This window comes from Amphiprion ocellaris, chromosome 13, assembly GCF_022539595.1.
Source record: "Amphiprion ocellaris isolate individual 3 ecotype Okinawa chromosome 13, ASM2253959v1, whole genome shotgun sequence".
Classification (NCBI taxonomy): Eukaryota; Metazoa; Chordata; class Actinopteri; family Pomacentridae; genus Amphiprion; species Amphiprion ocellaris.
Window position 1 is genome coordinate 11,691,894 of NC_072778.1, and position 15,350 is coordinate 11,707,243.

The 15,350-nt window shown below is 38.4% G+C and overlaps 1 protein-coding gene across 2 annotated transcripts; it reads left to right on the forward strand.

The window, feature by feature from the left end:
• Window positions 1–746: 746 nt before the first annotated feature.
• Window positions 747–15,193, forward strand: sfxn5b (sideroflexin 5b). Of its 2 annotated transcripts, XM_023292794.3 has the most exons (14): window positions 747–999; window positions 6,566–6,634; window positions 7,600–7,677; window positions 7,865–7,891; window positions 7,993–8,047; window positions 8,143–8,168; window positions 8,328–8,381; window positions 8,758–8,814; window positions 9,064–9,129; window positions 9,337–9,427; window positions 9,763–9,878; window positions 10,148–10,233; window positions 12,889–13,006; window positions 13,241–15,193. In XM_023292794.3, the coding sequence occupies exons 1-14, from the start codon at window positions 943–945 to the stop codon at window positions 13,316–13,318; spliced, it is 978 nt and encodes a 325-aa protein (XP_023148562.1). In that variant the 5' UTR covers window positions 747–942; the 3' UTR covers window positions 13,319–15,193. The 2 variants fall into 2 exon arrangements, with proteins under 2 accessions (XP_023148562.1, XP_023148564.1); XM_023292796.3 differs by lacking the exons at window positions 7,993–8,047; window positions 8,143–8,168; window positions 8,328–8,381 and having other exon boundaries at window positions 751–999.
• Window positions 15,194–15,350: the final 157 nt, after the last annotated feature.

Genomic DNA, 15,350 nt, shown 5'->3' on the forward strand with positions numbered 1-15,350 from the left:
GAACTGCTACTTTTTTAAAAAAATGACAGAATAATGAAAATGAAAGAACGGTAAATCTTATGACCAATCATATTTTGCGTTTAACATTTGGGTAAAAGCAAATACAGAAGTTGGAAAAACTGGAAATTTCAAATTGACTTTCCTTAAAAATGAGTTGCAGCAATACAAACTGTTCCTTTAACTAAAGCCAGTAGCATTAATATTATTTGATAACATTTGGATAAACTTATATCAGTAATATGTTAGGAATTGAAGCAATTCATTTAGGTAGGTCCAGCATTTCTCTCTTTTTTTTTTTTGAATTTCCTGAAAATTTTACTTACTGTCTATAAATACTTCATCACTTTGATTTTCTCTCTAGTCTTGTTTAGTGCTTTACAATATTCTCTTGTGCATGCAGCTCCTGTCTTACTTTAATATTCAGATTGGAAGTCTTTATTCTTTATTATTTGGTGTTCTGTAATGAAATGTGCAGTGGCTGAGTTTTTTTTAAACACATGCAGGACTGATTCACATCCATCTCTGTGGTTTGTCTGCTGTGGGGCAACACAAAGTGTCCAGAGAAGTGACTGATGACTCAGTTATTCGCTACAGGTTCTTTCTCAACTCCAGAGATGATCAATGCTCCATGCAGACCTTCTTCTTCTTCCTCCTCCTCTCCTCACCGGGATAAACTGGGTCGATATGACACCTATGGGCGCATCAGCTGCTATCTCTCCCCAAGATCAATCCGAACAGTTATGCAATAGCGTTCACCTTATCGATTATTTGGGATGTGTAGTCATGCGGTTCAACTTTGCCAGTGTTAACGCAAACCAGAGGACTACGGCTCCCGGCAGGCGTAGCGGCACAGTGCTTCACTAGTTACACATTGAGTGTAGTTCGCTGCACTTGGAAATCCGTTCATGATTCAGTTCATTAATAAATGAACAGCTGGGTGTCATGGCGGAGTCTGCAGCGTGTCCTGCTTTCCAGCTCGGCAGATCCCGATACGACCAGGTAAGTGTTCGGTATCCTCCGTTAACCGTCCGGTGATCTTCGGTTTGTTTGTGCGGCTCTCTGCTGGAAAAAACAGCCCCATCCTCCGCCCTGCTGGATGCTGACACTCCGGTACCAAAGTTGCCTTTGATTTGCGATCTTTGCGTTTCGTAAAACCGCAGCAACTTCCAGCTGGTGGTCAACTTCTGCGCGTAATTCGAGGAGTTTGGATATTTTTATTTATTTATTTTTTAATTGCAGCTTCACTCGTCAGATCGCTGTTTATCATTTTATCATCTGACAGATTTCACAGCTGCTGCTATCAGAGCTCAGACATCCTGCACGACAGTTTAAAAGCAGCCCCCATCGACTGTTATTTGATTATTTATTGCTTTTCACTCTAATTATGGTCTTTTTTTTCTTTTTCTTTTTTAATTTTAAACTTTGCATTTGCAGGTGTTGCAGGTTTCATTTTAATTTCCTCCACATTTGTGCAATTTTGCCCACATTAATCCACACGAACACTTTTATCCAGGATGCTTTCTGCAAACTGACTCTTGCCACCCCCTTGTGATCGAGATTAATGGGCCGTTCTTCCTTATCTGAAGCCCATTACTCAATTTTCCGTCCAGAAATGAATCTGCATTGGTCAGCTGTGAGAGATAATGTGACCTTCACGCTAACTGGGATGGCACATTAACCGAGGAAACGACACATCGGTTACATTTACATTTCTTGTGCTCTGTGCCATTTATTTACCAGCAGCCTTAAGAGAATTATTTACGTGATGTTGATGCTCAGAGTGAAGTCCATATGCAGACTGTGCCTCTAAACCTTGCTATATAACTGATTTGTTACTGTTACAAGCAGTGAATGTGAATTTTTATTCAATTGCAGGCTTCGCAGCTTGAAAAATCTATAAAAAAGCTCCCAGAAAAAAATACAAATCTTGACTTTGAGAACTTTTTTTACACATTCGATAACCAAAGTTTTGCAAAATCATCTGATTCGTTGGTGAATACGCAGCGACAAAAACACACAGAGATGCAAAATTACTTTAAAACAACTACAAAGAAACACAAAACAGCATAAAGAATGCAAAAATTCACACAGATAGAAAACTATAAAAAAGGGATGCAAAAATTGCCACAAACAGCGACAGAGAGATTCAGAACAACCACAATGGCATTCAGAACGACCTCAAATAGTCAAAAAATGAAGCATGCAAAATTGCCACATGATGTAAAACAAGTTAAAAGGTGCTAAGTTGCAGTGAGATACAGGACAATCACAAAGAGAGGCAAAAAACACTTTAGAATGGGAGCAAAATTGCCACGACGAAGTGCAAAACAAATAGTAAATAGAAGGATGCAAAATGTACAGAAGGAGACTCAAAACAGCTGCAGGGGCTGTAGGGGAAAATTACTTCAAAACAACTAGAATGATATAAAACAGCTTAGAAAATGCAAACATCCACAAAGAGGTAGAAAACAACAAAAAAGGGGATGCAAAATTGACACTAAATGCCTCAAAACAGCTGCGGAGAGATTCAGAACAACCACAAAGACACTCAAGATAACCTCAGAGAGACCAAAAATAACTACAAGGAAATAACTACGAAGGATGCAAAATTGCCACGAGATGTACAACAAGTAAAAGGGTGCAAAGACATTCACAAAGAGACTCAAAATAACCTCAAAGAGACAAAAGGATACTGCAAAGGGATGCACAATTGCTACAAGATGCAAAACAGCTATAGAGAGATGAAAAACAACAACACAGAGACTCAGAATTACTTCAAAGATACACAAAGGGATGCAAAATTAGCATAACGAGATGCAAAACGACAAAAAAATGCAAAACGACCACAATGAGACACCAAACAGCCACTGAGGGATGCAAAATAACCACAGAGACTCAAAATAACCCCAAAGAACCAAAAAATACTAAAAAGGGATGCAAAATTGCCTTAAGGAGACTCGAAAATAATGAATAAAATAATGCAAAATCGCAATAAGGAGACTTAAAACTGCTGCAAGGAAATGAAAAACAAACACAAAGAGGCTCAAAAATAACCTTAGAGACAAAAACAACTCCAGAGGGATCCAAATTGCGACAGTGAGAAGTAATACAGATGCAGTACAAGTAAAGGGATGCAAAATTGCAGCAACACGACTCAAAATATCTCCAGAAAGATCCACAATAATCACTGAGAGACTCAAAATTATCTAAAAGAGACAAGATACAACTACAGCAGGATACATAATTGTCACAAGATGAAAAATGAACTACAAATCGATGCAAAATGGCCACAGTGAAATGCAAACATTGCCATAAAACAATTACTGAGAGCTGCAAAATGATCATAAAAGCACAAAAAAGTGCAGAAGAGGAAAAAATGTATATTGTATGTCTTTGTCTTGTTTGATGTTGATCTTATGCCGTGGGAGCAGAGCGCCATTGTTTAAGAATTCCTTCATGAACACACTAGTTAACACAGGATATTACATTATTCGCAGAATGCTCAAGTAACAGCTTATTAACACGTTTGGTCTCATGCGAATTATTATTGTTTTTGAAGCGATTGCAAAATCCTCATTAAAGATGACTGTTCTTCCTCCCTGGTTGCCCGCTCTCATCACTCTGCTTACATATAGTTTTTCTAGTGGGAGGTCTTTTCACTAAAGCTGTTATTTTTACATCAGCAACCTGCAGTTCACGTCGGGCTGATGAAGGTGCTGTAATATTTCCAGCTCCTTGCGTCAAAGCAGTTAAAATTAGGCCAGGTCCTTGAATCAGCATAAATCTTGCTTGGTTTGTCTGTGCTTTCTGCCGCGCTCCATCTCTGCTAGCCTTGTTGTGTACTCTCCAGGGAGCTGAAACTCATGCATAATTAAAGCAGGCTCCTCACACAGATCCTCGCTCTACCCCACTCTTACAGAACAGCACTGCAGCACATATGGCCTGTCAGAGGAGGAGACATGCGATGGAGGCATGGCAGTGTCAGAAAACCCAGAGCCGAGGTGCAGAAAGATGGTTAATCTGCAGTCTTTATGAGGAATCAAGGTTGTTTCCAGTCATTTCAGTCAGGACCTGGTGCTAAAGAGATAATTAAAATGGAGACTTGTCAGGACCACTGTATTTCCTGGCTTTCGTAACTGATAAATGTCTCTGAGGGAATCTGATTGAAGCTGCCATGATTTCGCCCGTCTGCTTTGCCAAAGAGACTCTTGGCATAAACTGCTATTGGGCTTTTTCAGACTGTTGGCACACATACTGGCATGCCGATGTAGACAGTGAGGGGAACAGAAAACAGGGCGCTCGTCCAGCAGCTTCAAGCCTCACTTGGAAGAACGTGTTTGGTGAATGTGAACTTACTCGGTGCATTTTACTTCTACGTTTCAGCTGCATTTTCTTCCACTGCGCACTCAGGATGACAAACACTGCCTTAATTCAGTTTTCCTTGTAGCTGCATTTTGAAGTACCTTTATGTTCATTTATTCTCATTAGCATATTCAGGAACAACATACTGTGAAGAGCACAATACTCCTTTTATTAATAAGTCAAAGCTTTCAGCTGCACCTGACAGTCTCCATTAGCAGCTTGTGTAACCCAGGAGTCATTGTCCAGCCTGGACATTTCAAAATGCTGCTGTAGTTCGACTTTTTTTTTTTTTTTTTTTGCAAATGCACTTATTTGCTTTCTGCTAAGTGTTAGAGGAAAAATATTGAAACAGCTCTCATGTCTGTGCTGTGAATAAGAAGCTACAGCCAGTTTGCTAAGCTGAGTGAAAAGAGCTAATGAAGACAATGACAAAAGGATGCAAAATTCGAACATGGTGCAGAAGAGCTACAGAGAGATGCAAAACAACACAGAGACTCAGAATTACTTCAAAAACACACAAAGGGATGCAAAACTAGCATAATGAGATGCAAAATAACTACAAAGAACTGCAAAAATATCACAATGAGACACTAAGCAGCCACTGAGGGATGCAAAATAGTCACAATATGTAAAACAACATTCAAAGGCATGCAATTCGCCCCAACAAAACACAAAGCAACCACAGAGAGATGCAAAACAGCCTCAAAATTATCTCAGAGACAAAACACAACTACAAAGGGCTTGGCTGTCTTCTCAGCATTGGAGGAGAAGATTAGAACAATTCTCATGTCTGCACTCTATGTAAGAAGCTACTGTCAATTAGCTGAGCAAAAAGGAAAAAAACAATAACAAGGGATGCAAAATTAGCCCAACAAGATGCAAAACAACGGCAAAGGAATGCAAAACTGCCACAAGGAGACTCAAAATAACCTCAAAGAGACAAAGGGATACTATGAAGGGATGCAAAATTGCTACAAGGTGCAGAACAGCCACAGAGAGATGCAAAACAACACAAAAGGATGCAAAATTAGCATAATGAGATACAAAACAACTTCAAAGAAATGCAAAACTAGCACAATGAGACACCAAACAGCCATTAAGGAATGTAAAAGAACCGCAAAGAGACTCAAAATAGCCTTGAAGAAACAAGAAGACACCAAAAAGGGATGCAAAATTGCGACGAGATGTAAAACAACATAAAATGAATGCAATTCGCCACAAAAAGACACATAACAGCCACAAAGGTTCGAAATGATCTCAGAGAAACAAAATACAACCCCAAGGGGAGAAAGTTAAAACCACTGTCATGTCTGTACTGTAAGTAAGAAGCTACAGCCAGTTAGCTTAGCATAGCACAACAGGTGGAAACAGGGAAAGAAAGCTGACTATTTTTTAAAGTGTTTTCCCCCAAATATCGATATTTTCCCTTAGCAGTTGGTAAACAGATTCTCAGCCTGATTTGGAGATTAGGTCAATTTTTAAGGCTTAGTCTGATTTGTTTTTGAGTTTCTTTAAATGTGACTTTTTTGGGGAGAAAAAAATTTGAATTTCTCCATCACAATTCAAATCTCACTTAACACTTTATAAATTAATATGATTTGATAACATTTAGTATTAGTCAAACACTTCATTAGGGATTTGAATTGTATATATTCATGATCTTATTATCTCTGATACGCATTGAAATACGTTCAAAGGTCTGACAAAAGAATCTTATAAAGACCATTTAAAGTGGTTTTATTCCATGTGATCAGGGAAGTTTTCCAGCCTGTCCTTTAAAAGTTACATCGTCTGCCCTCTAATGAAGATAACAAGCGTCCTTTATCACTTTATTGCGTTTCATTAATTTCCTCTGAGTAGAGGAATGCAGAGTATAATTAAAACCAGGCAGGAAGGTTAATAACGAGACCAAAAATGATAAATTTACTACAACATCATCTATGGACACTTTTGTATACATACACACAAACAATAAATTGTGCCTGCAGGTGGTATTAGAAGCATGTAAATCATTTTAAACTGCTACTCTTTTAAAATGACTTTGGGATATTAAGCTGCTTTCTTGAGAATAAAGACAAGCAAAGTGAAATCAGTTCAGAGGACTCTTGTGAAAATGATCTATTCATAGAGAGGAGGTTGTTTGCTGCTATTATTATGCTTTAACCTAAATTAAAAATGAACTTTGTCATATTCTCTTCCCCAGAGTTCATTCCTTGGTCGACTGAGACACTTTGTAGACATCATCGACCCCAGCACCCTGTTTGTGTCGGAGGTAGCCTTCTGGAAAACTGCAGTTATTTTCAATATCTATGTGCTACATGTGGTTTTGGTACAAATAATCAGATATTTCCTGATGAAACTGTTGTATTTAGCCAACATTAAAACGTTTTATTTGCTCAAATGTAGAGGCTGCAATTCTGGAGAAGATTGCTGATATTTTGGTAGTTTGCATATTTAGATTTGGGGGTCGATATTGATCATTAGTAATCAAGACCGGACAGCTAATGTATATTCAGCAGAATTTCACAATAATTGCTGACTCTACCTTTAATGTCTTTTAAAAGTTAAAATGCCAAAAAGTTAACCGCCAGCTCTTAGGCTCTAAGAAGTTTTCAGGGTTTTCTTACATACACTACTGTGTAAAGGTTTAGGGTCACCCAGACAATTTCATGTTTTCCATGAAAACTCACACTTTTATTCATGTGCTAACATAACTGCACAAGGGTTTTCTAATCATCAATTAGCCTTTCAACACCATTAGCTAACACAATGTAGCATTAGAACACAGGAGTGATGGTTGCTGGAAATGTTCCTCTGTACCCCTATGTAGATATTCTATTAAAAATCAGCCGTTTCCAGCTAGAATCATTTACCACATTAGTGATGTCTAGACTGGATTTCTGATTCATTTAATGTCATCTTCACTGAAAAAAAGATTTTCTTTCACAAATAAGGACATTTCTAAGTGACCCCAAACTTTTGAACGGTGGTGTATGAACAACCAAAAATTACTTCATAACTTGACTTGATTAATTAATTTTAAAGTGAAGCTCAACTGCAGCCTTAAACATTTCACTGTCAGATTTAAAGAAGATGTCCAGGTATAGATGCACAGCTACTATGTTGTAGATAGGCTTATTTATATTTGTAAGCAAGTAAAGTGGAGAGAAGATTAATAAAAAATCTGTAAAATCTGATTTAATGCACATTCTGATTCTTCTTTTCGTATGTTTGTAGATACGATTAAAAGAATGCATCAAGCTCCTTGATGACTATAAACATGGCACGCTTCCACCTGGAGTGTCCGATGTTCAGGTGAGTCTTCACAGATGCTGATATGATACAGTACAAAGTATGTTGCAGAGTGATATATAATGCAGACATAATATAACATATATTAAACATAATACACATGGCAAATTCCTGGCTCAAGCAGAATACAGTTAGGAGTTCATGAATGTTAGAAATGATTCTTTTTTTACCTCATTGCTCACCTGTTCAGTTGTGGGAGGCCCAGAAGATCAAACAGGTAAGTGAGTCATCAGTTGGCCCAGGTTAACTACACTTTCATGCGTTGGAGTCTGTGGGCTGCTGGCAGCATGAGGAAGCTTTCATGCTCTCTGCACGCAGGCCATCATTCATCCTGACACAGGGGAGAAGATCTTCATGCCATTTCGAATGTCAGGTACGACCTCAGATGAAGATCTTTGCCGAATCTGGTGAAATTGGTCCATGCTGTCATCGTTTCTTTACGCTGAAAGTCATGTTTTCACTGTGCAGGTTATGTACCATTCGGAACACCAATTGTAAGTCCCACCATACATTTTAATCATGCGTAACTCATGCGCGAACTTTACTTGGCGGTGCAGATATCCATGAACATAGTCATAGTGTTTGGGGACAGATGAAATGAGACTGAACTTATTTTGTCCAAAAATAAGCTCTTGTTCCCTGGTTTCATCTAGGTCATTGGCCTCCTTCTCCCAAATCAGACTGTGGTGTCTACCATTATTTGGCAGGTACTGTAATGAACATGCATATTGTAAAACATTGCATTTATTGCCCATTTTGACCATCTGGTAAGTGCACTTTTACCATGTAAATGCAATGCTTTACTGGAAGACAGACTCTATAAAATAAAGCCTATCTATCTATCTATCTATCTATCTATCTATCTATCTATCTATCTATCTATCTATCTATCTATCTATCTATCTATCTATCTATCTATCTATCTATCTATCTATCTATCTATCTATCTATCTATCTATCTATCTATCTATCTATCTATCTATCTATCTATCTATCTATCTATCTATCTATGCTCCTTTCTTTCCTTTGCTCGCTACTTTAACCTTCGTTTTTCAATCATCTCCTTCCTTTCTTTTCCTCCAGTGGCTGAATCAGAGTCACAATGCCTGCGTGAACTACGCCAACCGCAACGCTACAAAGGTAAAAACTATTCTCTGTACCTATTGCAGCTTTGAAAACATCTAAAAATTTGTATTTATTCTTTTTTTTGTGGTTTATTCCCAATAATATATTATCATGCTTAATATCTTCTTGGCTTTGAACATGCTTCTCTGAATAAAATATCATCTTAAGATTAAAAAAAACAAAAACTGTCACGACAGAGTTTCTAGCCGTCTGACAGTAGTCAGTGTAAAATGTTGTGCTGCTGTATTTCTTTTGTCTCTTCAGCCTACGCCAACATCTAAGTTTCTTCAAGGCTATGTGGGAGCCGTGACGAGTGCCGTCTCCATTGCAGTGAGTGTTTTCATCCTTCGCTGACCTTGACATCGATGCTGGTTGTCTTGTTTACCTGTTGTTGTAGCAGCACAGTTCTAATAATACAGCTGTAAAGAAACAGGATATAATGGAATTTGGCTCTTTGCAATGAGATTTCTGTCAGGCTGAAATGTTACCTGAGGTGCAACGTTTATTTATCTATAGAAGAACGTTTGTGTTTTTTAGGTGGGACTGAATGTGCTGATTCAGAAGGCCAACAAGCTGAGCCCTGCCACCAGAATGATAATCCAGAGACTTGTCCCCTTCCCAGCTGTAGGTGGGTTTTCAAAGCACCCTGAGGTACAAAGAGGCCGGTTGTTATGAGGCCCTCTGCTGGTTAGAGTCGCAATCTCTCATTGATGCTTATTTACAAATGATACAGTAATGCATTTAGATCCCAAATTTCAGACCTTCTTAACTGCTTTAATGTCATTTCTCTTTGCTATTGCTATGAATTTCAGGTTTTGTGGTGTTTTAGCTGCACACCAACAGCATTAACTGAGAGTACAATATTCAAATTTTGCTCTATTAAAGCGATTTTTAACTGGGGGCTGCATTTCTTGTGTGAAATGTGTTAAAAGCATCTAAACTGCGATTCTCCCTCCCCCTCAGCGAGTGCAAACATCTGCAACGTGGGCCTGATGAGACACAATGAGCTGTCTGAAGGTATCGATGTGCTGGACAACAATGGGAATGTGGTGGGATCCTCCAAAATCGCTGCAAGACATGTCAGTGGCTTTTTAAAAATTTATTTTTTATTGCATGCTCAGCACACTTGTTACTTGACTGCACTGAATGTGTTTACACGCTTTGCTGTTTTTTTCCTCAGTGAATTTCAAAAGCGACGGTGGCAGAAAATGGGAAAAATTTACCATTTCCTGCTCGGCTCGTGTCGCTCGGCACCCATCTGATTTCATGAAAGGGAAAATTAAATCCAACTCACTGCGGCGCTTTAAATGAAGCATGTGCACATCGCTCTCATCTTTGTTTTCCCCAGGCTATCATGGAGACCGCCTTCACACGTGTGGTCCTCCCCATGCCGATCTTCGTCCTGCCCCCCATCATCATGTCCTACCTCGAGAGGTTTGTGCAGCAAAACATTAGTGTGGTTTTTAGAGACAACTAGAGCTGCAACTTATGGTAATTTTTGGAGTTTTTTTTCTCAAATAAGAAATCAGTCAAAAAAAAAAAGATCATCACAATCCTATGTGATGCTTTGTAATGTCTAGTTTTGTCCTAAAACAATTAAAAACTCAGAAAAAACCAAAAACAATATATATTTGATGCATCGAAGCCTCAGATTTAGTTCAGGGATCAAATCTGGCTCAGTTGTTTCCCATTTTGAATCTACATGTGTTCCACTAGTGCAGTAAATGTGCTAAACCATTAGTTTACACTTGACCCATTATTGTGATTATTTTGGTGCAGTAGTTGATATGACTGGGGGTTAATTTGTAACATGGGGTGACTCTGTGGTTTCAGGGTTGCCATGGGAGCACATTCATGTGAGCATCAGCAACAGTGACTAAGTAGTTTCACACAGAGTCTCAGATCTGAAGCAGAAACACTTCATAGACATTAAAGAGGGGGTCGTGATTAATATCGCTTGGCAGGCTCTAGATAAAGTAGAACAAGGTTGAATGTGTGGAGACAAATCTCTGCTCTGAATGTGGCAAAATGACCAGCTGATGGCAATAACATCTTCTCCTCTTAACCCTTGTGTCGTCCTGCGGGTCAAAACTGGCCCGTTTTAAAGTTTGAAAATGTGGAAAAAAATATGTTTTCACAGTGAAGCTTCTGATGTCCACATTTTCAACATTTTTGGGAAATCTTTGAACATTTTTTGGTGGGAAAAAAGAAATGTTAAAAATGTTTCTTAAGAACATTCACAAAAAAATCAACCAAAATCCAGCGAATTTCGCTTCTGCATATCAGAAGTTTTACTGATATATATGTAATCACTTTAGATATTTTTAGGATTTTTTTTGAAGATTTTTACTCATTTTTTGAAAATATTTACAAGACTTTCCGTGCCAAATTTGGGGGATATTTTTAAAATAAAACTTTTAAGGGAAACTTTTAAGGAATTATTGGAATTTTCTTCCTGAAGGTTTTGCAGATTTTCAGAAATTTGCTGAATTTTTTTTGCTGAATTGTTCCCAAACTAGAAACTCTACAACTGGATTTAACACTGTGAAACAACCAAGCATGCATTATATTGGAAGAGATACTGTGCAGATGGAGAGTGTCAATCAGACGTCAGTAATACATCCATGATGAAGACAGTTAATGAAGCTGTCGGAGCTGGTTCATCCTTTTTTTTTTTTTTTTTTTTGTCCGGTGTTCATTCAGGCAGGAAACATAATTAGGTTTATGTGTCAGTTTTTGACCTGTTTCTTTCCCTACCTTTGCATCCATCTATCAGTGCCATCTGCAACCTCTGACTGATGACAATCAGAAGTTTAAGCTGCAAGGTGGCTTTTGGGGAAACTTACTGACAGTACAAAGGGAAACCTGTGATACATTCAATGCTCATGAGTTGCTTCATGATACATACTTATAGCTGTAATTAATTTAAAGTTATTAGAACTAATAGTATGAATGAGAACATATTTGAATCATTGTTTGGATTAATGGGAATTACAGGTACTAAAGATATATTTTATACATAGTTGAAGATGGATGTAGACATGGCCTGATCTTTATCTCTTTTATATTCAGGGGCCTGAAGAAGTTAGTTATTTGGTAAGTCAGTAGAAAGCAGAACATATTAGAGAAAAATTAGCAAAAATAAGCAACATTATGTGCAGCAGAAATACTTTTCTTCTTGGTTTATATCTTGGTGAACATCTCGTGACTCCACAGATTAATTTCATGGCTACTTCAGGGATCCTAACCCTCCAGCTGGGGGAGCACTGGTCTACAAAATTAGATATTTTTATTAAAAAGAGATAAAGGTATGAACATCCTGAAAACACTGCAAGTGCACATTTGGTCTAAATTGAATTCAGACCAGAGTCTAATGTTTTGACTTTTTAAAAACATATATAATATGCCCCGGAAATTGATCATTTCAAATAAAAAAATCATGTGAAGTTGGTCCAGAATATTAGAATAAAGGCTGAATTGAACTAGAAATAACAGCAGCTCAAACCTCAGACAGCTGCTTAGATACTCATTGCAGTTAGTTCCTTGCTAGAAGATGACTAAAATTAGCATCTTGCTTTGCAGTATCAGCTCTTTCCCATGCTGAGGATCTGCCTGAAACACCATTAAATTTTCATTTCCTTGCTTTATTTGCCTTACCTGCCTTAAACCCCTCATATCTCATCTTCATCCTTTGCTTTAGTTGCTGCTGTCTGTCTTTGTAGGGCAGCATTGTGTGTTTCAGTCTGGACTAGAAACACACTGTAAATAATCTGTGTACTGAGCTAAAGCCAACATATGTTGTGCCCCAAAGTGCTTTCTATATTAGTAGGTCAGTACAGTCAGAGGAGATGCAAAAAGACGGTGTGATTTATTGTAGAGTTACATAAAACATGATCTCTTCAGTCTTGCTCATTGAGCTCACACAGACAGATAAATCTCCCACCCACCCATCGAGTGAAACAGCTCCCCCAAATCTGCACGGGAGGTGTTTTTTTCTCCTCCGGATCCAAAAATAACTCCAGCCTTTGCGGTAGTCATCTGGGATCGATCCACACTGCAGGCTCACGTTTTCCTTTCTATCTCGTGTAGGCTGCGATTCCTGCAGAGCAACCGCAGATTGTTGCTGCCCATCCACAGCTTTGTGTGCCTGCTCACCTTCGGCCTCTCGCTGCCTGTGGCCATCAGTCTGTTCCCCCAGATGTCTCAGGTACGCTGTATGCTGACATATGAGCTGCTGCTTTTCGAGCACCAGATGGTTGAGGGAGCAGCTGTGAGCAAATTCAAATTACACATCCACCGCTTGACATGCACAGCCCTGACCCACACCTCTTACTCCAGATGTTTCCCCCCGCGTCTGATTGAACGTGGCTTTTAAGACAAAAGGCTGAGGCTGAATCCTTACCTTCGGTTTAATTATTAGTTTATTTATTTTATTCGGCAGATTGAAGTATCTCGCCTTGAGCCGGAGATCGCCATGGCAACAGATTGCAAGGTGGTGACCTACAACAAGGGTTTATGATGGATGGCGTGGTGCGGGAGAGGAGAGGACGATGGGAGCGAGGCTGCGATGAGAAAAGCCGTCGGGGAGAACCAGCAGCAGGGTTCCTCCTGTAGACAGGTTGGAGAACTGTCTCCTGCCTTGTAATCGCTGTAGATCAGCACTAACCCCATGTTTCTAAACCTGTTTTCTACTGTAATAATGGAGATGAGGAATCTTGAGAGTTTGAAAATGCCATAGATTATTTTCTTTCTTCCTGATTTTAAGAACTCTGTATATAGAAATGCTGTTATATTTACTGTAAAATCAATTTTTATCATTAATCAATTATTTAATAAGTACAATTCAGTGTTTACACACACACACACACACACACACACACACACACACACACACAATCACACACACACACACACACACACACACACACACACACACACACACACACACACACACACACACGTCACACTACTACTGATGTAGTTCTGGCTACTCAAGTATATTTTCGCGTTTTAAATGCAGTTTAACTTGCAATAAATTACATTTCCGTCCACTTTGGAGGTTTAAGGTAAACCTTTTGATGTGACAAATGTCTTAACCAACAGATTCCTGTTCAAACATCTAGCTCTATTATTTGTTTGGAGCTGTGTTTTCGGCCTCCCTTTTTGGTCTCCATCACCTTCTGAGAGGAAAATATCTGGATTTTCAGCTGCTAAATGCTCCACTGAGTTTATCAGAGCTGCTTGGATAGAAGCAGCTGTGAGTGAATCAAAGCAGTGAAGCTCTGAAGCTGGAAAAGAAAAAAAACAAGAGGTGATGGAGGTTATAAAGCTCTGTGGAACTGAGAGGAGCTGCAGAGTAAGATAAATATTTCTCTCTGAGTTCATCACAAGGAGCAGCTCTTCACAGCAATGCGTTGAATCCTGTGATCCATTTTCCCACAGATGCATTTATATTATCTGTTTTCGTGTTGTCCATGACACAAAGAAGGATCCCACTTCCTCTTTTGTCTGGCAATCAACTGGCTGAGGTTTTGGTGCTAAACAGGAGCTTGTAAACTAATCAGCTGCTAATTAATTTATCTTTGTGTCAGCCACTTAGCTCCTGAATTAGTAGCTTCCATTTGTTTTGACTGTGTAACCCTTAAAAATGAAGCCATGACTGCTGACAGCTCCTTGACAAGTAGATTAATTTCTATTCTTCTGGTCTGAAGAGGTGAAATATTCAAGTCTGAGTCTGAATTGTTCAGGTGATCATTAGTTTAAATCAGAGGCTTGTTCCTGACCCAACTAATACTTGATTTTTTTGCGATTTTCTTTTAACTTGATAACGATACATCAGCACTTGTAACACCTCAAAATGGAAATTACTGAGGACTTGTACTGAGTGGGACACTTTAGAGCTGAAAACCTGACAGATCAGTGCTCTCTGGTGGACAAACCGAAGAGAAAATATGATGCAGATCTTTCTGAACTGCAGTTTCTTCTCACCTGAACGCTGGTAATCACAGAGGCTCCAGGCTGTGAAAGTGGTTCATAGAACCTGTGGGAAACATTTTGCAATAAATATCAGTATGTATTAAAACTCTGAAATCTCCAGGCAGCACTGCTGATATCAAACTGTTTAATGTGAAACCTGCTGATGACGACTGTGGAGCGACTGAGAACACAATGCATGCTCTACTGTACATTTATGTAAATTTTTGTGTTTTTTAAACTGATAGCTGATTACATTCCAGGATTTGAACCCAAATAATGTGAAATAACACACAGAACTCCTGATATTAATGTTCCTTCCTAACTTGTATGAAGGACATTTTGCTCCACTACTGACTGTTGTTAAACCGCTCATGTATTCTTAAGAAATTCTTAATAAATTTGGTCTTTTGTACAATAATATATGACATCTATATATATATCTATATATAGCTATATATATCTATATCTATATATATCTATCTATCTATATCTATCTATCTATCTATATATATATATATATATACATATATATATATATATATATATATGTATATGTATATATATATATATATATA